Genomic DNA, 23416 nt, shown 5'->3' on the forward strand with positions numbered 1-23416 from the left:
TGTATTGTGAATTTATAGTATAGTATGTGCAGTTTTTCTAAGGACATATATTCTATAGGATTACAATTCCCAATGAGAGTAGAAGGTGAATGGGGATGAGAAAGCAAAGTAGCATATGAAAATTAACTGGGGATCCATCTCAAACTATCTAACCTCGTCCCAAGATTGTGGTAGTCATTCCCCACACCGCATGTCTGCTTCTCATGCTCAGAGAAGGGAGATTTCAAAGAAAGCTGTCCAAGGTGATTTTGACACTGCTGCTTTCCTGTGTCTTTTTTCCCCAATGCTTTTCCAGTACCATGTCTACATTCCTCCCTGTTGGCATAACTGATTTAGAAATAGTTTGAACATTAACAAAAATTGCTCTTAAAGTTCTAGTTTAGCAAAACGAGGCATTTCATTTTATTTAATTCCTTTTCTTACAGATATTGTGACTTGCTTAGCTACAGATTACTGTGGAATACATTTGATTTCTGGTTCCAGAGATACTACATGTATGATATGGCAAATAACACAACAGGTAGTCACACATTTAAATGTTCTTGATTTAGATCAGAGATTCACCCTGAGTGTACTAGCAAAATGTTCTACTAGGACATCGAATTGTTTTCTGGCAGTGACTGAGCTCCTTTGTATTCTTTTTACCCACATTTTGTCCTGTTCGAATCACCGCATTTTTTCCTAGGTTTACTGTCTGATTCATTACCTTATTCCCTATTGCTTTCCAAAGATTCTTCCTTCTTACCTCTCCTAGGAAAACAGTAATTATTTTATTGTCTTTTAGCATAGTAACGTTTCTGCTTTCTTTCTTGTGGGACTACTAGAAATGATAGATTTATAGTTTTCATCAACCTGATTGCATTCTCATAATAATATTGGTCCAGGAAGTATCATTTTTGTTAAATAGCTTCTGTTTTGTTTTGAGATGGCATGATCTCTGCTCACTGCAACCTCCGCCTCCCGGGTTCAAGCGATTCTCCTGCCTCAGCCTCACATGTAGCTGGGATTACAGTCACATGCCACCATGCCTGGCTATTTTTTTTTTTTTTTTTTTTTTTTTTGTATTTTTAGCAGAAATGGGGTTTCACCATGTTGGCCAGGCTGGTCTCGAACTCCTAACCTTCAGTGATCCACCTGCCTTGGCCTCCCAAAGTGCTGGGATTATAGGTGTGAGCCACTGCGCCCGATCAGCTTCTATGTTTTCTACATTGTCTTAACAGGCTTTCTCCCACTCCAAATTTATAAAAAGTATCTAGAAATTTTCTTCCATTTAAAAAACCCAGCTGAGCGTGGGACATGCTTGTAGTCCTAGCTATAATACGTGGGAGGCTGAGGTGGAAGGATTGCTTGAGCCAGGGAAGCAGAGGCTGCAGTGAGCTGAGATCCTGCCACTGCACTCCAGCCTGGGTGACTGAGCAAGATCCTATCTCAAAAAAAAAATTGTTTTCTTCTAATTTTTTTTGTTTTCTTATATTACAATCTTTAATTTATTGGTAATTTATTTATCTACATTGGATAAGGCTTTGTTTACTTCTGAATAGGAAGCATTACACTTAAAGTGTAATGTTCTCAGCTAGTCTTATATAGGTATTTATTCTTACATATGAACTTATGTTTTAACCATACCCTCTTTTGTTTTTTGTTTTTTTGTTTTTTTTTGTTTTTTTGAGATGGAGTCTTGCTCTGTCCTGCGCCCAGCTAGAGTGCAGTGGCACAACCTTGGCTGACTGCAACCTCCACCTCCTGGGTTCAAGCGATTCTCCTGCCTCAGTCTCCTGAGTAGTTGGGACTACAAGTGCACGCCACCACGCCCAACTAATTTTTGTATTTTTAGTAGAGACAGGATTTCACCATCTTGGCCAGGATGGTCTCGAACTCTTGACCTCATGATCTGCCTGCCTCGGCCTCCCAAAGTGCTGGGATTACAGGTGTGAGCCACTGCACCCGGCCCCATACCCTCTTTTTTTGAAGAAAAAAAAAAAAAAACAACTCCATTTTAGTCTTACTGAAATTGTATTTAATTTATATGTTAATTTGGTTTGGGGTTTTTTTGGTTTGGTTTTGTTGTTGTTGTTGTTGTTGTTGTAGTTTTTGAGGCGGGGTCTCACTCTGTCGTCCATGCTGGAGTGCAGTGGCACAATCATGGCTCACTGCAGCCTTGACCTCCCAGGCTCAAGCAATCCTCGCTTCTCAACCTCCCAAGTAGCTGGGACTCCAGGCATGCACCACCACGCCTGGCTAGTTTTTGTATTTTTAGCAGAGAGAAAATGATTGTATTTGCCATGTTACCCAGGCTGGTCGCAAACTCCTAGGCTCAAGCGTTCTGCCCACCTCGGCCTCCCAATAATTTGGTATTTTTTATAGTTATTTATTTACAGAAATAGGAAGTGTCTTTTCATGTTTGTTTCAGGTCCTTTTTATGTCCTTTGATAAAATTTCTTTCTTTTTCATTTAGATCTGATACCTTGTGATACTTACTTCAAATTATCATGTTTTTTATTACTGTTTTTAGTAGGGTTTTAAAAATCATTTTTGTGTCTGATTATTGTTAATATAAAGAAAAGCTATATAGTGATTTGACTGATTTCTGTACAATTATCTTATATCGAATTACTTTGCCAAATCCTCTTATCAACTCTCATGGTTATTAGTATTTCTTGGATTTTCTGAAAATAAGGTAGGTAATACAATCATGTGATCTGAAAATAAATGTGATTTGCTTTATCTTTTCTAATATACTAATTATTTCATTTTCTTATATTATTAGCTAATACAATAAGGTAAGCAAAATTATAGTGAGCATCTCTGCCTTATATCTAATTTTGATGAAAATGCCTCCCCAATGTTACCATTTAGTATGGTGTTTGCTGTTAGGTTTCACTAGTTGTGTTTTTCACATTTAAGTATTTAGCTTCCTTCTATTATTTTTTTCTTTTGGTAACTTTATAGTTTTAATGAAATTTCAAACTTGTAAAAAATTTGCAAAAATAGTGTATTTTGTATCATGTGTCTTAGCAGTCTCTTTTAGTATCTCCCTCTTACAGCATCTTATTTTTTTTAACCATTTAAAAGTTGAAGATATCATGTTCCTTTACCCCTAAATAGGTCAGTGTGTATTTTCTAAGAACAAAGACAATCTTGTACATAAACCCAGTGAAGTTACCAAAATCAGAATGCTTAACATTTATACAATACCATTAGCTAATCCACAGTCCATGTTCTAATTTTGTATTTCCAATAATGTTTTTTACAGCTGTTTTTCCCAGTTTATCTTATTTATAATTTTTCTCTTACTTCTTCTTGATGTAATGTATTATGTTGAGAACTTTCCTAGGTTTGAACCATCCTTGAATTTTTATAATAAACCCACATAGTTTATGGAATATTGTTATTACACTTCACTGATGTATCTTATTAGCTAGTACTTTAATGATTTCTCTACTCTTAAGTAAAATAGATCTTTTTGTTCTGTCTTTATCATGTTTAGTATGGGGATATGCAATCTTTACCAAATAAATTTAGGAAGGGCTCCTCTTTCTCTTGAACTGGAATTACTTCCATAATATAGGAATTACCTGAGTTTTAAAAGTTAAATATAGTGCACTATGCACTCAGACTGATACTCACAGGGAAAGACAAATTTGTCGCAGGTAGCAGAGTGTCAAGGGGAATTAATGCACACCACATGGAACAGGTGGAAGGTGTGGGCAGAGTTGTCTAGGATAATCACAAATACAAATAGCAACTATTCAAATAAAACAAATAACATACAACTATGTGTATGCTAAAGACAAAGCACGCTAAAGACATGAAGAAAGAGTCTTTCTTCTGGAAGATGACTCAGAGAGCAGTTTTTTGCAATACAATTGTGTTATTAGGAAAACATAAGAATGGCAGTTCAATAAAATGGAAGATCAAACATGAAATGATAAAATAGCATTATAAGATGAAAACGAAGGTTGCAGAAGAATCAAGTTGAGATTAAAACCAGTACCATTACATACCCCATAAATATATATACCTACTGTGTACCACAAATGTTTTTTCAAAGGGCTGCAGCCAAGACATATTAAAAAAATACCATTACAAACACAAATAAACCTGAAGCAGAAACTACAAGAAAGAGGTTTGATGTGGCTGCAAATCAAATTAGTGGCCTGGAAAAAAAGATGTAATCAGAGTGAATGCCAATAAAAAGGTAACTTTAAAGCAGTTAGAGAAAGAATTATAGCTATAAAAATCAAAGACAGTCAGCATAAAGATAATTGATGTCCCTGAAGCAGCGATCCCAATAAATGGAAAAATTATTCAGCCGGGCATGGTGGCCAATACCTATAATCCCAGCACTTTCGGAGGCTGAGGCGGAAGGATTACTTGAGCCCCAGAGTTCAAGACCAGCCTGGGCAACATGGCAAGACCCTCATCTCTACAAAAAAATTTTAAAAATTGCTAGGCATGGTGGTACATGCCTGTGGTCCCAGCTACTCAGGGAGGCTAAGGTGGGAGGATCACTTGAGTCCAGGAGGTCGAGGCTACAGTGAGCCATGTTCATGCCACTGCACTCCAGCCTGGGCAACAGAATGAGAAACCCTGTCTCAAAAAAATAAAGTTATTCAGAAATATAACACAAAAAGTTTATTTGAAGTTAAGGAAGAATAAATCTGTAGATTAAAAGGGGAAATAACATACTTGGAAAAATTAATCCAAGACTGTCCACATTGCAACAATTTATGTTAAGGTTTTGAGCTTAGTTAAGTTTTTGAGATGGAGAATAATTCAGAAATCCAAGTAGAAATGTAAGAATGAGTACTATCATGAATAGACTCAGTGGCTGTTAACTAGTTGCGATGTTAGTTTGTGATTAGAAGGCTTAAATGCAATATAAACTTAGTGAAAAACAGGAAACAAGAAACCACCTTTACCTTTGCTTTTCTCTTTTATTATTAGGGAGGTGTTCCTGTGGGCTTAGCATCTAAACCTTTTCAGATTCTTTATGGACACACCAATGAGGTATTGAGTGTCGGCATCAGCACTGAGCTAGACATGGCAGTGTCAGGATCAAGGGTAAGATTTCACCTTTAAGAAATACTATTTATTTTGTCTACAAATTTATTACCAACATTTATAACTAAAAAGTTTTTCAGAGGAATTGATAAGAGTATAGAAATATTATACCATATTTGTATAGGACTTTGCAAAAGTAGAATAGACTGCAAAATAAAGAAAACACTGAATGCCATTTTGGGATTTTATTCATTTTATTATTTAAGGGAAGAGGACATTCTAGGAAATAAAATACTATTTGAAATTTTGAAGTTGGAATTTTTCCTAAGGTGCATGTATCCTTGATGGAATAATCATTTTCTTGGTTCCTTTCCCACATTTCTTTATCTGGCCCACTCTACTTTTATTCTTTTTTGCTGTTCTTTTTCTTTGTCTTTTTCATTTTCTGATATATCCTGTGTGTAGGATGGAACGGTGATTATACATACCATTCAGAAAGGTCAGTACATGAGGACTTTACGACCACCTTGTGAGAGTTCTCTGTTCCTGACCATTCCTAATTTGGCTATATCTTGGGAAGGACATATTGTTGTCTACTCCAGCATTGAAGAAAAGACCACCCTCAAGGTATATGACCTTTCATGCAATAGGGGTAGACTCCCAATAGCGTATCTTTCCCTCCCCACATTATAGATGAGGTTTATTGAAGAAGGAAAGAACACCATATTTTAAAGAGGATGTTTTTCTTTCATCATTCAGTTGTTCGTTTCTTAACATTAGATGGACTTCTACCACAATGGTAGCCTCACATTAGTATTTTATTATTGAGATTTCTATTGACTTGTGTAATATATGATTTCAAAATAATTTCTGATTATGTAGGATTTTTTAAGCTTAAGTGGAAACTGGAAATGATAGCCAACTGAAATTCCTTTTGCATAAGGCAGGGCATAAATAAACAAGCCCTCAATTTTATGTTTGTTTCCTGTCTGTGACATCACTATTTATTTATTTAATTAATATATGTATGTGTGTGTATGTGTGTGTGTGTGTATATATATATATATATATATATATTTTTTTTTTTTTTTTTTTTTTTTTTTTTGAGACAGAGTCTCACTCTGTTGCCCAAGCTGGAGTGCAGTGGCGCAATCAGTGATACAATTATAGCTCACTTTGGCCTCAAACTCCTGGGCTTAAGTGATACTTCTGCCTCAGCCCCCTCAGTAGCTGGGACTACTGGCATGTGCCACCACACCTGGCTAGTTTTTTTTAATTTTTGGTAGAGACGAGGTCTCCCTATGTTGCCTAGGCTGGTCTCAAACCCCTGGGCTCAAGGAATCCTCCTGCTTTGGACTCCCAAAGCACTGGGATTACAGACATGAGCCACCATGCCCAGCCTAAGCTTTTTCAATATTAAGAATTTTGGGGGGCCAGGAGTGGTGACTCACGCCTGTAATCCCAGCACTTTGGAAGGCTGAGGCGGGTGGATCACCTGAGGTCAGGAGTTCCAGACCAGCCTGGCCAACATGGTGAAACCCCATCTCTACTAAAAATACAAAAATTAGCTGGGCATGGTGGCGCATGCCTGTAGTCCCAGCTACTAGGGAGGCTGAGACAGGAGAATTGCTTGAACCCAGGAGGCAGACGTTGCAGTGAGCCAAGATTATGCCACTGCACCCCAGCCTGGGCAATAGAGCGAGACTTGGCCTCAAAAAAAAAAAAAAAAAAGTCTGGGTGCAGTGGCTCACGCCTGTAATCCCAGCACTTTGGGAGGCCAAGGCAGGTGGATCACGAGGTCAGGAGATCGAGACCATCCTGACTAACACAGTGAAACCCCGTCTCTACTAAAAATACAGAAAAAGATTAGCCGGGCATGGTGTCGGGCACCTGTAGTCCCAGCTACTTGGGAGGCTGAGGCAGGAGAATGGCGGGAACCTGGGAGGCAGAGCTTGCAGTGAGCCAAGATTGTGCCACTGCACTCCAGCCTGGGTGACAGAGCGAGGCTCCATCTCAAAAGAAAAAGAATTTTTTTCTTTTGTTTTAAGAATGTAGAGTTTTGGGGAGGGCTAAATGAGATTTTAATTCTTCTTTGGAGAGAGTGAGATTTCTCGTTTAATATTTACTTGGCAATCTGATTTGAAATCACTTTAATAATATTGTCTACACACTTGGTCTTTAAATATAGCCATATTTTTATCCCAAAATGTTAAGCCAAATAATTACTCTGTTATAGTCAGAGTTTTAACTGGTAATATAAAAACTCAGTTTTTATTTGAAATTGTTAAATTTTCCTTAATTCTTTTCAGGATAAGAATGCATTACATCTGTTTTCTATAAATGGCAAGTATCTAGGGTCTCAAATCCTGAAGGAACAAGTATCAGATATATGTATAATTGGAGAACACGTTGTCACAGGCAGCTTACAAGGATTCCTGTCTATAAGAGATCTCCACAGGTAAGTAATAAAAACTAATGAAGTATCACTTAAGAAAAGGTGGCAGTACTTCTAGTCTAGAGTGAAAATCAGGAGTCTAAGATTTTTAATCTTTTGATTTATCATTTATTATAAAAATTTATCTTTTAGCAAGTATAAAAAATTGGAGAAGCTAAAGTATTCCTGGATTCATAAAGGAAATATATATATACATTTTTTAATATGTAGAAAATTTTACATTATATATATTTTACCACAATTAAAAATTTTTTAGGCTTGGCATAGTGGCTCCTGCCTGTAATCCCAGCACTTTGGGAGGTCAAAGAGGGAGGAATGCTTGAGCCCAGGAGTTTAAGACCAACCTGGGCACATAGCAAGACCTCATCTCTACTAAAAATAAAATCTTTAAAAATTAGCTGAGCATGGTAGCATGTTCCTGTGTTCCCAGCTACTTGGGAGGCTGAGGTAGGAGGATTGCTTGAGCCCAGGTCAAGGCTGCAGTAAGCTATGATCATACCACTGCACTCCAGCCTGGACAACAGAGCAAGACCCTGTCTGAAAAGAAATGTTTTAAATATGTAGAGCTAGAAAAAAATGTTCATAGTACCAAATCTGTATTATGGATTTGGAAATTTGTCCAAATGATGGTTTGAATTTTTATAAAGTTTTTTTTAACTGTGGTAAAATAGAGTATATTTAACATATTTAAGCATGTGTGTGTATAAAATTGGTAGGGAGATCTGTTGTCATTTAATCTAGTGAAGGAGAGAGATACTGGAGTAGTGGATATGTGTTTTTGTTTTGTTTTGTTTTTTGAGACCTGCTCTCTGTCACCCAGGCTGGAGTGCAGTGGCATGATATTGGCTCACTGCAGCCTCTGCCTCCAGGTTCAAGCGATTCTCCTGCCTCAGCCTCCACATTAGCTGGGAATACAGGTGCGTGCCATCATGCCCAGCTAATTTTTGTATTTTTAGTAGAGACGAGGTTCCACCATGTTGGCCAGGCTGGCCTCAAATTCCTGACCTCAAGTGATCCACCCACCTCAGCCTTCCCAAAGTGCTGGGATTACAGGCATGAGCCACCGCACCTGGCCCGAGATTTCTGGGCTTCTTACCCACCTCTCATTTATGAATCAGCAAGGCAAAAAGCATTTAATGAGAGTGCCTAGGTGCTCAATACTGTGATGCTTACTCATAATAATGGTTTTTAAGGGGTTTAAGACTAGTTGGAGGCTGGGCGTGGTGGCTCACGCCTGTAATCCCAGCACTTTGGGAGGCTGAGGTAGCTGGATCATTTGAGGTCAGGAGTTCAAGACCAGCCTGGCCAACATAGTGAAACCCCATCTCTACTGAAAGTACAAAAATTAGCCAGGTGTGATGGTGGGCACCTGTAGTACCAGATACTCAGGAGCCTGAGGCAGGAGAATCACTTGAACTCAGGAGGCAGAGGTTGCAGTGACCGAGATCGCACCACTGCACTCCAGCCTGGGTGACAGAGCGAGACTACATCTCAAAAAAAAAAAAAAAAAGACTAGTTGGGGAAATATCAATATTTGTGTACTGTTGTGAACTGTTTAAGAGCTAAGTTATATGGTCCCAGTTACATGCGCATGATGAGTTTTAAAGACATTAAGGATTAGCATGGATCTGGATCTGAGTAGTCAGAGGAGTCTTGATGAAGGATTAGTAGGAATTAAATGGACATGAAAAGACAGGGAGGGCCTTCTTTTGGAGATGGGGTAGGCAATATGTGAGGAAATAAAGCACAAAGACGTAGGAACCGCAGTGAACATGGTGTGTATTGTGCTGCATTTTGACAATAAGATCAGAGCAAGACTAGAACAAATGCCCACTGGGAGTCTGAGGCTCAGAGAACGGTGACTAGTACAGGAACTTTATTTCTATCTGTTTTAGGAAAAACACGAAGGATAAAAATCTAGTTAGTATCCATATAGAATCCTATCTAACTGTTGTGTTCCTTACTTTGTCTCTCACCTTCCCTCTAATCTCTCTAAAGGGAACGTAAAGACTATTTACCTTAGATAAATGATGAATGTAATAGTAACATGTAAAAACTGAAGTAATAATAGAATGGGTTGGAAAATTGAAAAAAGAGTAAGATTCTCTAGGAAGTCAAGAAAATTCTTATATTTTAGGTTCATGTTTTATTATTTTGTTTGATTATATATGGTTAGAAGAAAAATAGATGTCAAAAATAGAGAAAAAATCTATTTATCAATTATCTTAAGTAATGCTGTAAATACAGGCCCTTGTGTGAGTCACTTAGACTTTCTGGACACAAGTTCCCACATCTGTAAAATTAGAATACAGAACTAGATGAGCATTAATTTATTTTCCAGATATAAAATCCTGTGAATTCATTATAAATCCATGTAATTATGTCTGTATTCTTTATTTCTTTTCTAGCTTGAATCTCAGCATCAACCCATTAGCCATGCGACTACCTATCCATTGTGTTTGTGTAACCAAAGAATACAGCCATATTCTTGTAGGTTTAGAAGATGGCAAATTGATTGTAGTGGGTGTTGGCAAGCCTGCTGAGGTAATACCTAGCATCAGTAATTTCATTTCTCATGCTGTTGGGGATTAACTTTGGTTCTCCTTCATTCCAACTGATTGAGAAGTCACCATTAGGGATAAACAAATTAAAAACCAAATTTGATTTTTCAAAAGGCAGTAAATAAAAACAGGATAAAGCTATTATTCAAGAGTGATGTTTATGTTATTATTGAAAGCCCACCTTTGGCAATTCTATCTACCACTCTATAGGAATAAGAAAGGTCATGTCTTCTAAATCTAGATTCAAGACTACAACTTAGATTTTCAATACGTAAGAGCCTTTGCAAAAGAATAAAATGTAGGCTCAAACAATAAAACTACTTTAGTTTTAACAAATACTCATCATAACTATTTGTCAGTTGTTCTTTTGTAAAAGCATCATTTTTTATTTGTAACTACAAATATCCCCATATAGTGTGCTTATTCTCAGTGAGTTTCCTATAGTTAAATTTACTTGCTAATGATTTATCAATTATTGAATATTCAGATATCATAAATCTAACTCTCACTCTTAGGAAATCTTTGTAGTTATACTCCAGTAACTTACTGATTCTTCCAAATAATTTGTGTTATTACATAGTTAAATTAAGCATTATAAATTTTTTTTAAGTCACTGTTGGTATTTTCTGAGAAATCTAACAATATGGGATCTGTCGGGGTTATTTCAAGGGAAGAAATTACTGTCACACAGTCAGTGGCTATAATAACCTGTTAAAGATCGTAAAAATCTGTTTTAGAAATATTTGAAATTTCTTTAGTCCTTATGCTTTTTTTCAGCATATTATTTTAACAAAAGTGTCGTTAAATTAATGTTATTATGGCTGGGCATGGTGGCTCACGCCTGTAATCCCTGCACTTTGGGGGACCGAGGCGAGCGGATCAGTTGAGGTCAGGAGTTCGAGACCAGCCTGGCCAACGTGGTGAAACCCTGTCTCTACTAAAAATACAAAAATTAGCCGGGTGTGGTGGCATACGCCAGTAATCCCAGCTACTCAGGAGGCTGAGGCAAAAGAATCACTTGACTTGAACCTGGGAATTGGAGGTTGCAGTGAGCTGATATTGCGCCGCTGCACTCCAGCCTGGGTGACAGAGCAAGACTGTACTACAGTGTAGAATATGAACTAGATCCATATTTAGTTACAAAAAGATATTTCTATTTCAAGATCTATTTTTATCTATAACATCAAAATCTTGATTAATATATATTTTTTAATCATGTACCAGTTTTATATATTATTCTATTAGAGTGAAAGTCATATGTAAAAATCAGATGGTAAGGTAGTAGTGCTTCGGAAAATACATCTGCAAATGTAACTGCAAAACAAGCATGCCAAAGCCACTAGTACTTTGTATGAGGCTTATCTTTTATCATTCCAATAAATATACCCTAGAAAAGCAACCATTAGGCCGGGCACGGTGGCTCACACCTGTAATCCCAGCACTTTGGAAGGACAAGGTGGGCGGATCACGAGGTCAAGACATCCAGACCAACTCGGCCAACATGGTGAAACCCCGTCTCTACTAAAAATACAAAAATTAGCCAGGTATGGGCCAGGCACAGTGGCTCACGCCTGTAGTCCCAGCACTTTGGGAGGCCGAGGTGGGCAGATCACGAGGTGAAGAGATCAAGACTATCCTGGCCAACATGGTGAAACCTCGTCTCTACTAAAAATACAAAAAAAAATTAGTTGGGCGTGGTGGCACGTGCCTGTAGTCCCAGCTACTCTGGAGGCAGAGGCTGAGGCAGGAGAATTGCTTGAACCAGGAAGGTGGAGGTTGCAGTGAGCCAAGATCGTGCCACTGCACTCCAGCCTGGTGACAGAGCAAGACTCCATCTCAAACAACAACAACAACAAATTAGCTGGGTGTGGTGGCGCATGCCTGTAGTCCCAGCTACTTGGGAGGCTGAGGCAGGAGAATCGCTTGAACCTAGGAGGTGCAGGTTGCAGTGAACCAAGATCGTGCCACTGCACTTCCAGCCTGGCAACAGAGCGAGACTCCATCTCAAAAAAAAGGAAAAGTGACCATTAAAAAAGGTGGCAAGTCGGGCATGGTGACTCACTCCTGTAATCTCAGCACTTTGGGAGGCTGAGGTGGGTGAAGCACTTGAGGCCAGGAGTTTGAGACCAGCCTGGGCAACATGTCGAAACCCTGTCTCTACTAAAAATACAAAAATCAGCTAACCATGATAGTATGTTCCTGTAGTCTCAGCTACTTAGGAGGCTAAGGTGGGAGGATTGCCTGAGCCCAGAAGGCAGAGGTTGCAGTGAGCTGAGGTTGCACCACTGCACTCCAGCGTGGGCAACAGAGTGAAACCCTGTCTCAAAAAAAAAAAAAAAAAAAAGGTGGAATCACCATTAAAAAGTAGAAAAAAAAAAAAAGCACTTGAGAAAGTAATTGTAACAAACCATAGGGGATTTTTGTCCCACCTGGATGTATAAACACTTTTAAAAGACATTTATTTATTCACTGATTTAATTACTATTTGGTTAATATTTATTATACACTGGGAAGGATGGTAGGTGATGCAAATTTAATGGTGAACAAAATGCAATTCCTGCCTTCAAGGGCCTTATGCTCTCCTTGTTTTCTACATTACTTTTTATCCTTCTTTTGTTAAATATTATTTTTTGAAAGTCTTAAAATATTTTAAAATTACTTTCTTTTCATCAAAACTTTATTTTACTTTCTTCTTATCCTTATGATTGGCATTAACAGTACTGCAAATTCTAGAAAAGAAAATCTCCAAACCTGTATGTCTTGTTAGCAAAATTAAGAATAATTTTGAGCCAGGTGTGTTGGCTCACACCTGTAATCCCAGCACTTTGGGAGGCTGAGGTGGGAAGATTGCTTGAGCCCTGGACTTCACCAGCCTGGGCAATATAGTGAGATCTCATCTCTACAAACAAATAAAAAATTAATTAAAATTTTTTAAAAATAATAGTTTTGAGAAGCTTATTTTGATGAAGTAATACGTATTTTTGATAATTTGTAAAATAAAGGAATCTGGTAACTTTGACATAACTAGGCCATTAATTGTTTAAATGTACACACTGACATTAGACCTATCTCAAAGACAAAATAAGTGTAAAAGTCTTTCATTATTATTATTGTTATTATTATGTGTGTATGTGTGTGTATGAGAGAGAGAGAGAGACAGAGTCTCACTATGATGCCCAGGCTGGAGTGCAGTGGCACGATCTTGGCTCACTGCAACCTCTGCCTCTCAGGTTCAAGCAATTCTCATGCCTCAGCCTCCCAAGTGGCTGGGATTACAGGCGTGTGCCACCATGCTGGGCTAATTTTTGTATCTTCAGTAGAGACGGGAGTTTGCCATTTTGGCCAGGCTGGTCTCAAACTCCTGCCCTCAAGTGATCTACCTGCCTCGGCCTACCAAAGTGCTGGGATTACAGGCATGAGCCACCACACCTGGCCATCTTTCTCTATTATTGATAACCTTTAAAGTGTTAATAATTCTGCTAACAATTTGTTTCTTTTCACTCTGCAAAATCAGTGTCTTACATATCATTTATTTTTTCTTAATATTTATTCTTTATTTCTTTGGATTACTTTACACAGATGCGTTCAGGTCAGCTTTCTCGAAAATTGTGGGGATCGAGCAAGCGTCTCAGCCAGATTTCAGCTGGAGAAACTGAATATAATACTCAAGATTCCAAGTGATTGTTATTTCCATTTTCTGTTACGATTACTGAAACCTGATTTATTGCTTTGTCACTTTAACCACATCTCTCGACTCTCTGCAATGTTGCAAGGCTTTTATCCCTGAAAATCATTTACAGATAACCACAATTTGCTGTGGTATATAAACTAATTCTTGGTCTATACTAAGCTGTATTTCAGAAAATACATTTGATTTGATTTTGTGGCCCATTCCTAAAGGTCATTGTATCCATTTTTAAAACAAACTAAGATGAGAAATTCGTTCAATTTTCTTATTATTCCAAATGATAAAATTTAAGATTTTTCTAATAAAAGAGTACAGATAATGGGACAGTTGAGAGAGATGGCTTTAAATACATTCTTAAGTGATCATTTTCCTATTTACTGACCTCTGTAATGAAAATATATCAATTTATTTATGGAACTCCTGATTGGGGATAATATTTTAAAGTATCTGTTTGGATTTTCAAAACTCAGTAAAAGTTACAGGTTGGCATGGTAAGAATAAAATAAGAATATTGAAACTGGTACATTAGCTAATTCTATTACTACTTAGCATGTTACTAATGAGAAGTTACTGAAATCTATTACTGTCCTTAAATAATAAAAATTGAGTAGAAAAAAGTGGAACTAGAGATACATTTTACAGATGTATTTCCTTAATAATATAATTAAGCAAAAGTGCTAATTGTGATTTTGACAGTTGGGCCTTTTAAGTAGCATTTGCAGCACAATTTGCATTTGCAAAGTTCAAAATTTCTTGACTCTTCACTAAGCAAATACTATTTTACTCTAATAATTAAGAGTTAGTAATACCCAAATATGTTGAGTTTTTACTTAGGATAACTGTGTGATTGATGAATGAATTGAAAAGATATGCATAACTTAAAATAATCATTTATATATAGTAATTTAAAAATTTCTATTTCATGTTTTAGGATTAGAGCTAATTTTATTATTATAGTGTTAAATGTTGTGCTTGATTATTAAGATCTTAAAGTAAAAGTCTGATTTATTTAATTTAGAATTCAAAGACATTGTTAAACTTAGATTTTTTGTAAGATTATCTTTTGAGTTAGGTCAGAGAGCTTTTACAACTACCAGTGTTATTAATCTGAGATTTCATGTGTTTGGGAGAACTTGTGAATCCCTCTGAAATTGTGCAGAGATTTTGTATGTTAAATGCATTTTCAGGAAGGAGTGGTTACGTGGCTTTCTTTAAAGGGATCTGTGACCAGTAATAGTATTCTTTTTTGTTCCACAAATCATAGATGTCCTTACATCCAATTGTCTTCTCAATTGAATCTTAGAGAAATTTTTCCTTTGCAATTTCGCTTTCCTGTTGACCACAGTATCCAGTGCCCTTTTCTTTATAATCTTTTGAGTGAGTAAAAAAATTTTAAGAAATAAAGAATTCTGTTTAGGGGAACTTTTGAATAGATTTGATTTGATGTGAGTCAGGGCTAATGAAAAGCTATAGAAGAATTTTCTTTCCAATAAGTAAAAATCCTCTGTTTTATTAAGGAAAAAATAGCTATGTTTTAGGTAAATAACTGAAATAAACTGGTACAACAATTGTAAAATAGAACATATGTAAATGTCAAGGTGTCTTTTCTTAAGACTTCAGGAATTTGTATTGAAAAAAGTCTCAAAATAAGTTCAGTAGCAATAATTATGATGCATAAATGAGACTGGCATCCATTTATTTTATTCTTTTGGGGGGGGATGGGAGGTTTCAATCCAGTGCTTCACCCGTGGTGCCACCGTGACTATATTTTTTTTTATCTTACAGTTTTTCAGGAGATTTCAAGTCAGCAGAACTAACATGATTGATTTTTAGTTTTTAAAATACTGATTTTTTTTAAGAAACTTTTTCTAAATCAAAACCTACTAAGTTTTATTTTGTTATTCAGAGATTTTGATGTAAAAATGCCTTCTTTATTTTTAAGGTTACTTAATACTGGATTTGAAAATTATTTTGGATGCTTATAAGTTTTCTAAAACTTAGATAATTAGAAAAAATGCCTAAGTTTATGATGTTTTACTATGCTGCTTTTTAGATGGAAGAAATAAGCAGTTTTTACTTTATAGTACAAATAAGTTTTGTTCACAATAAAATAGATATCCTACCTGGACTAATACTAGATGTACGAGGTAGTGAAAGTATTTCTTATATTGCTTTTTCCAAAAAGTAAAAACCAAAAATGGGGGCTGGGCGTGGTGGACTCATGCCTGTAATCCCAGCACTTTGGGAGGCTGAGGCAGGCGAATCACAAGGTCAGGAGTTCAAGACCAGCCTGGCCAACACAGTGAAACTCTGTCTTTACTAAAAATACAAAAATTAGCCAGACATGGTGGCACGTGCCTGTAGTCCCAGCTACTCGAGAGGCTGAGCAGCACAGGAGAATCACTTGAACCCGGGAGGTGGAGGTTGCAGTGACCTGAGATCACACTACTGCACTCCAGCTTGGGCAACAGAGTGAGACTTTGTCTCAAAGAAAAGAAAAAAAAATACGGAATTTAGAGAAAAATCTTTGAGAATACGAGCAACAGTCTAGAGAATGGAACTTAAATTTTATCTATTAAAAGAAGCAAACAACTATTAGCTGAATAATATATTACTCATTTAAAGAGTATAGCCTACTGAATTAAAAATCACTAGATAAAATAATTGGAAAGAAGTACTTTTGAGGATTCTGGTATATTTAGATGTTATCCATAGAAATTAGTTATATATTATGTAATGAGAGAAATGAACAGTATCATTAGAATGAAATAATAGGTGGACATTTCAATTGGTGAATATAGTATCTCAAGTTGGCTCTTACCAAGTCTGTTATCTGGCCAGTTGTGGTGGCTCACGCCTATAATCCCAGCACTTTGGGAGGCCGAGGTGGGCAGATCACAAGGTCAGGAGTTCGAGACCAGCCTGGCCAACATGGTGAAACCCCGTCTCTACTAAAAATACAAAAATTTGCTGGGCGTGGTGGCAGGCCCCAGCTACTCAGGAGGCTGAGGCAGGAGAATCGCTTGAACCCAGGAGGCAAGGTTGCAGTGAGCCAAAATCGCACCACTGCACTCCAGCCTGGGCAACAGGGCGAGACTCCATCTCAAAAAAAAAAAAAGTCTGTTATCTTTGCAAAACTTTTTATATGCTTTTGTTTCTTGATACTGGTGATGACAAAAAAAAAATCTCAGCATCCTGGTGATAGGAAGAGATTTATACCAAGATAATTATTTTACTTTTGGAAAATGAGATCAAGTATTAAAACATGAAATAGCTGTGCACGCTTAGAGAATAAAGAACGTTTATAAAATTTTTTTACAGCTGTTTTCAATCAGTATTCTGGTATTACTCAGATAAAATTGTAAGAGAGAAGGAAAAATAGATCAGGGCATAAAAATCAGGAAAGTGTATAAAAATGAAGTTTGGCAAGTTGGTTTAGTCTTTCTTTTTAGCCTGTGAAGCTCACGTGTGTTATTAAGAAGTTAATAACAAAATAAAAATCTGTTAACTTTTTTTAGGTCACAGTGCAGTGCATCCTTTTGTAGAAGAAAAAATACCAAGTGTTCATTCTGTCATTAGCAAGGAACACCAGTGAGGTTTCTTTTTTTTCTCTATTTAGGGCGTATTAAAATTATCCTTCAGAGTACTTGTATTGAAAATCAAGTTTATGCTTCTGAAAAGAATAAGTGCACTCTCAGAATTAAAATTCAGATTTGACGGTTGAATCTTAACCTAAGACATTTTATATTTTGTGTGAAAAGGAGTGGTCAGGGGAAACTGTTAACTTGGATACCAGATTTTTATTTAACAATGATAGAGATATGACCTTTGCCTTTATGTATATTTTATGTTGTTACTACTAAAGAGACCACTGAGAAATCTTGTAATTGAACTTAGGGAAGTTAGCTCCTTTTATATATTTATAAAATGAGTAGCATTATCTTTACCACCTTTCCACTGAAAAGATGCAAGTCCTAGGACTATATTAAATATAAATGTTATATTATTAAATAATATATGTAATATCGTGGGTGTCTGTTGGGGATATGTGTGTGTAAAGGTTGGTTTTTTCAAATATATATATTTAAACCTGTCTTCTGGAAACAGGTTCTTGAACCTATCTTTAGGATACAGTTTTTGACTGGGATATAGGAAATGAAACATGTTTGTTTGTTTCCTTTTTGTTTGTTTGCATCATCAGCCATACTCATGGCTTATCCTACACATTGTGCCTCTCATCAGCTGAAACTGTTTCTCCGCAATAAGTGAGCAATCTTAAACATTTTCATTGCTCTTTAACAAAATCCATTCTCAATATTCTTTTTGCTGAATTCGTATATTGTATATATTCAACATATTATTTGTTTTAAACTTGACTCCATCCAGAGCATTGCTCTATAGAGTTTTCCTGTATTTATCAGAGTCATGTGGTATTTTTCTTGATGACTGTAGGTAACAATATAGTGTTATCAGTCATCATTTTAATATGATTTAAAATGTGGACCACAGCCTGCCTTCTTTAATTTAAATCTAGGCCAAGCATGGTGGCTCACGCCTATAATCTCAGCACTTTGGGAGGCTGAGGCAGGAGGATCACTTGAGCCTAGGAGCTCAAGACTAGCCTGGGCAGCATAGTGGGCCAAACCTCTACAAGACACTAAAAAATTAGCCATGTGTGCTGGCAAGCACCCGTAGTCCTAGCTACTCGGGAGGCTGAGGCAAAGAGTTTGCTTGAGCCTAGAGATCAAGGCTGCAATAAGCTGTGATTGCACCACTGCACTTCAGCCTCGGTGACAGAGTTAGACCCTGCCTCCAAAAATACATTTTTTTAAATTTAAATCTAGCAGTTTCTAGGCCAGTGGTTCTTAATAGATATTGCAGATCAGACTTCTCTATGGAGTTTATAAATATACAGATATCTAGGCACTGCTTTGGACTTCGTGAATCTCTTTACTTAATATTCTTGGTATTAAAAAGTTATGTCTGAGGATTATTATGTGATATCTTAAAAATTTTTTCTGTATAGAAATTTGTCCATTTATCTTTATAAACCAGATCCAGTATTCAGACTTATTTGAAAATAGGCTTAATCATTATCCTGAGAGACATTTTGTCTCAAATTTGCTTGGAATGGCTTTATTATCTTTGTTTTGCCTGCCACAAAAACAACCAAATTTCCTTTCAGTTGAATTATTTTTATCATGAACTCTCTTTAGACTGTTCACATTTGAAAATTATAACTAATATTTGCCTCCAGAAAAGTACATCTGTTTGCTAATATTAGTTCCTGGTGACTTTCAGTGAATGTTTTGCAAACTTGAATTAGGCAACATTTTAAAGAAGAAAAAACATGACTAACATGATGAATTTAAAACATAAAAGTAGATCTCTTATAGCCTTGAAGCTTGTAATCAATAGAATTTTCCTAATTAAAAAGCATTGGATAAATTATCTACTACTTCCAATGACTTTTGCAGGTACAGCCTCTGTATGGAAATAATCTTTAATTTTTTATAGGTATAACAGAGAATAAAGCATTAACATTTAAGATGTTTAATTCCAAACAGGAAATAATTCAGTTTTCTGTGTTAAGAAATGTAAGGCCATTCTAGACTATAGCAGTTATGTGGTTTTCTTCTGTATAAAAATCTCATTTAATAGTGGCTGTATTATCAGATACTTATTTGATTATAGTAATTCATCAGACACATCTCCTTCGTTTGGTGATTATCTCATTGACATTTGTCACATGTGAGTGATTTCTAAACACATTGCAGGATTTGGACCTGTAAAGCCAGTGGCTTTAGTGATAAGTAAAAGGGCACATTCAACAATATTTACCTTTGTCTTAATGCCCATAATCTTATGAACTGAAAATTCAGAAGGAAAAGAACAAATAGAAAGCTACTAATTCAATATTTGTTTTTCATGGTACGGTTTTCATGTTTCCTTGGAAACATATTTTGCAAATATAACAATAATAGTAATAACATAATTTTGTCATTAAAAAAATTACCCATTCATTTTTCAAACTTGACTGTTAGTGGAGGGGTATATGTATGTCTGTGTTTCCACTTATGTAATGGCTGTCTCATTATTTAAATTAATTTATAATTATTTTTCAGTGTACAGAGTGATTAGTGGCTTATAATGCTGTTACAATGTAGCATTGTAAGATGAAGAAAAATTAGGATTTAGGTGGGATTTTTAAAAATTTATCAATTAAAAATAAACTACTTTTTAAAAGAAGTCCTATTCCAATTGGACCTTTAAAATTTTTATTTTAGTAATATTTCAACTTAAGATGTACTAAAACTAGCAATTCTGTGGTAATCAGTGTACTAGTCAACATTAAAATGCTATTTTGGGTTGTCTTCTTTTGGTAACATATTCTGACACTAAGCAACATGTTTTACAATTTAGCGGGCTGAACCTACAAATTCATAAATGCTTCTCTTTATTTGGAAGGAAAAAGATACTTGTCTGTATTAGACGTAATTGTTTTACTCTTCAGAATGTGAAAGTTATATTAATCACAAACACTTTAAGAAGTGGTTCTGGTAGGATGATATCAGTAGTCAAACTTAATTGAAAAACTGTCAGTGTCTGTTTTTTATATAGGGATTAAAGAGGATAACTTTATTTTTCCCTTTGGAAAGAATAATTCCTTTGGAATTTTGAAATTTTGATTTTCTTAGATGACTTTTTAGCAATTTAATTATAATAATTTCTATTTTTCTTCCAAAATTATGGCATGTTATAGTAGATCTTACTATTAAAGATCTTTTATATTTTAAACTGTTTTTTTCCTATTCTGCTTTTTACTACTCTCAAAGACTGTGATTGATGAACAACATCACCAAACTTTTTTTGTGGCTAACTGCATATTTTGTAATTAGCTTTATATAAGAAAACTTCTTAGAAAACTGTGTGGCTGGTTGGTTCCATTTAGAAACTCTTAACAGGTATGGCTTTCATTCCTCCAGTTGTTTGCTTTTATAGACTTGGAGCAAAAAATTTAGCAAAAAGTAATCATATCTGGCTAGACAGCCATTTCTCTCAGATTCATTGCTATAAAAATGAATCTACTGAGGCATAAAAATATGAAACATATTTAATTCATCTCTTTTGTCAGTTTTTCTGGGACTCCAATAGCATTTCAGTGTTATAGAGAGTGACCGTGACTTGAATGCATGTATATGCACATAGTCAATTCAGAGCAGAATAACTAAAAATTCAGAATGACTTGTTTTTTAAAAGTACTTGGAAATTGTGCTGCTACTTAAATATTGAAGGAATTCAGAAAGTTGTGTATTTATCTTAAAATGTTCCTTCTCATTTATTCTACTGGAATTGACCATGAAAAAGAAAATATTATGCCGTATTTATATCTAATTATTGACTGTGCAAACTGTGACTCAGTGGATATTTGTATGCCCCCAAAAACGTTTTAAAGTTGAGCAATTTTTAATAAAAATGTATAAATAATTTTGATTTTTCTCATTGTAGTTAAGTTACTGTTAGTTTGGTGCAATACATTCTTTCCTTCCTCATCCTTTTAAAATTAAGTATATGAGATGTATGTTTTGTTTTATTACATTAAGTGCTATTTTTAAAAATTCATTGTGTATATATGAGCTAATACTTGATTTGTTTCTGTATAGCATGATTAAAGATAATTGAAAATTTTGCACTTATTTTAGGCCCTTGAAAATTTGTATTCTAACACTTTCTAAGAATGTCCATTTATTTTGTACATAATAAATTAGCTTTGTATATGAAAATGGGTTTGAATCAAATAAAAAAAGTGATGTTACTTTCTTCAGTTGATTTGTAATTCTCAATTCATAGAGTCTGATTAGAACTTATCCTTGGCTAAGTTATTTGAGTAGACAAGAGATTGAATACAGTATTTGTTAATTAGAAAATTGATCACTGTTTCTTTCTCATATGAGCAGAATTTCTTCTGTAATCCTATGTGCACAAGATACATGTCAATTGACTATTTTTTGTCATATGTAACAACAGATATTTAGCCTTTCACTTTAGAGCTACCTCAAAAACATTGTTACAGGCTAAGCACAGTGGCTCATGCCTGTAATCATAGCACTTCGGGAGACCAAGGCTGGAGAATAGCTTGAGCCCAGGAGTTCAAGACCAGTCTGGGCAATATAAAGAGACCTTGTCTCTACAAAAAATTTAAAAATTAGCCAGGCATTGTGGCATGCACCTGTAGTTCTAGCTTGAGCCCAGCAGGTGGAGGCTACACTGAGCCAAGATCACACCACTGTACTCCAACCTGGGTGACAGAGAAATACCCTGTCTGAAAACAAACATTGTTTTAGTTTTTCCCTTAGCAAATGATTATATGCCATAAATCTCCATTTGTAGTTAACCAAATAATGTATTAGGTTGAATTTTTTAAACCTACATTCTTTCATAATTCTAATCTTTAGGGCCAGTCGTGGTGGCTCACGCCTCTAATCCTAGCACTTTGGGAGGCCAAGGCAGGAGGATCACTTGAAGCCAGGAGTTTGAGGCTGCAGTGAACTATGATCACACCACTGTACTCCAGTCTGGGCAACAGAACAAGACTCTGTCTCTAAAAATAAAATAAAATGAACCTTTTATCCAGTCAACTTTGACAATCTAAATGTTGACCTAATCCTTCTGGTTTTGTCAAGGTTAATAGAATCTAGTCCATAATAAGACAGAAGCCAAACTCTGTTCCAGGTTCTTGTTTGTACTTTTGTCTCTAGACCCAGAATAACAAAACAACAGAGATGAACATTAACCTTTACCTACTAGCACCATCCATTCACTATACTACACTTTATTGAAGACACTTCATTAGAATTGGAAACTTCCTGCATTAATTCATCTGGTAAGATTCTCAGTCACTGGACAATCAAAGCCAGGTTAGTTATGCACTTCATTAAGACTGCCTTGCTTTTGTAAAACAAGTTCATAACACCATTCCAAGCATCAAATAAATCTGTTTGTTTCACACAATGATACTGGAGCTTATATTTTCTCACTACATACAGTTGATCCTTGAACAACTTGGGTTTGAACTGTACAGGTCCACTTATATGCAGATTTTTTTTCAACCAAATACAGATCTAAAATACAGTATTTGGCCTGGGAAACATAGACCCTTTCTCTATAAAAAAGTCAAAAATTAGCCAGGCACAGTGGTGCATAGCTGTAGTCCCAGCTACTCAAGAGGCTTAAGCCTGGGAAGTCCAGCTGTGTGATCACACCACTGCACTCAGCCTTCTTGACAGAGCAAGAACCTGTCCCCAAAAAATAAAAGAAAATACAGTATTCATGGGTTGTGACACCCGTGTGTATGCAGGACAGACTTTTTGTTTTTTGGGGTTTTTTGGTTTTTTTTTTTTAGCAGAGACAGGGTTTCACCATGTTGGCCAGGCTGGTCTTGAACTCCTGACCTCAGGTGATCTGCCTGCTTCGGCCTCCCAAAATGCTGGGATTACAGGAATGAGTCACCATGCCTGGCCAATGAAGGAATATTTTAAAGGCATAAACCTATAAGGACGAAGAAAACAGGAGAGAAGATGATACAATTTGGGGAATTGGAAAATAATGGATGAATGGTAAAAAAAAAATCCAAATGGATGGATGAATCTGTACTTACAGGGAGCCTAAGATAAGGACAGTTACCTAACTTCAAATCTTTCCACATGT

General features: G+C 36.0%; 1 protein-coding gene across 1 annotated transcript in view; it reads left to right on the forward strand.

Annotated features, from left to right (window-relative positions):
- The window catches only part of NBEAL1 (neurobeachin like 1), a 207371-nt gene extending 192082 nt beyond the window's left edge, over positions 1-15289 (forward strand). Inside the window, exons 51-56 of the mRNA XM_030803003.1 lie at positions 426-520; positions 4948-5064; positions 5470-5631; positions 7314-7462; positions 9868-10003; positions 13600-15289. Of these exons, the coding sequence (XP_030658863.1) occupies positions 426-520; positions 4948-5064; positions 5470-5631; positions 7314-7462; positions 9868-10003; positions 13600-13701 (761 nt within the window). The 3' untranslated portion in view covers positions 13702-15289. The remainder of the gene's footprint in view (positions 1-425; positions 521-4947; positions 5065-5469; positions 5632-7313; positions 7463-9867; positions 10004-13599) is intronic.
- The last annotated feature ends 8127 nt before the right edge of the window (positions 15290-23416 follow it).

Source organism: Nomascus leucogenys, chromosome 22a, assembly GCF_006542625.1.
Source record: "Nomascus leucogenys isolate Asia chromosome 22a, Asia_NLE_v1, whole genome shotgun sequence".
Classification (NCBI taxonomy): domain Eukaryota; kingdom Metazoa; phylum Chordata; class Mammalia; order Primates; family Hylobatidae; genus Nomascus; species Nomascus leucogenys.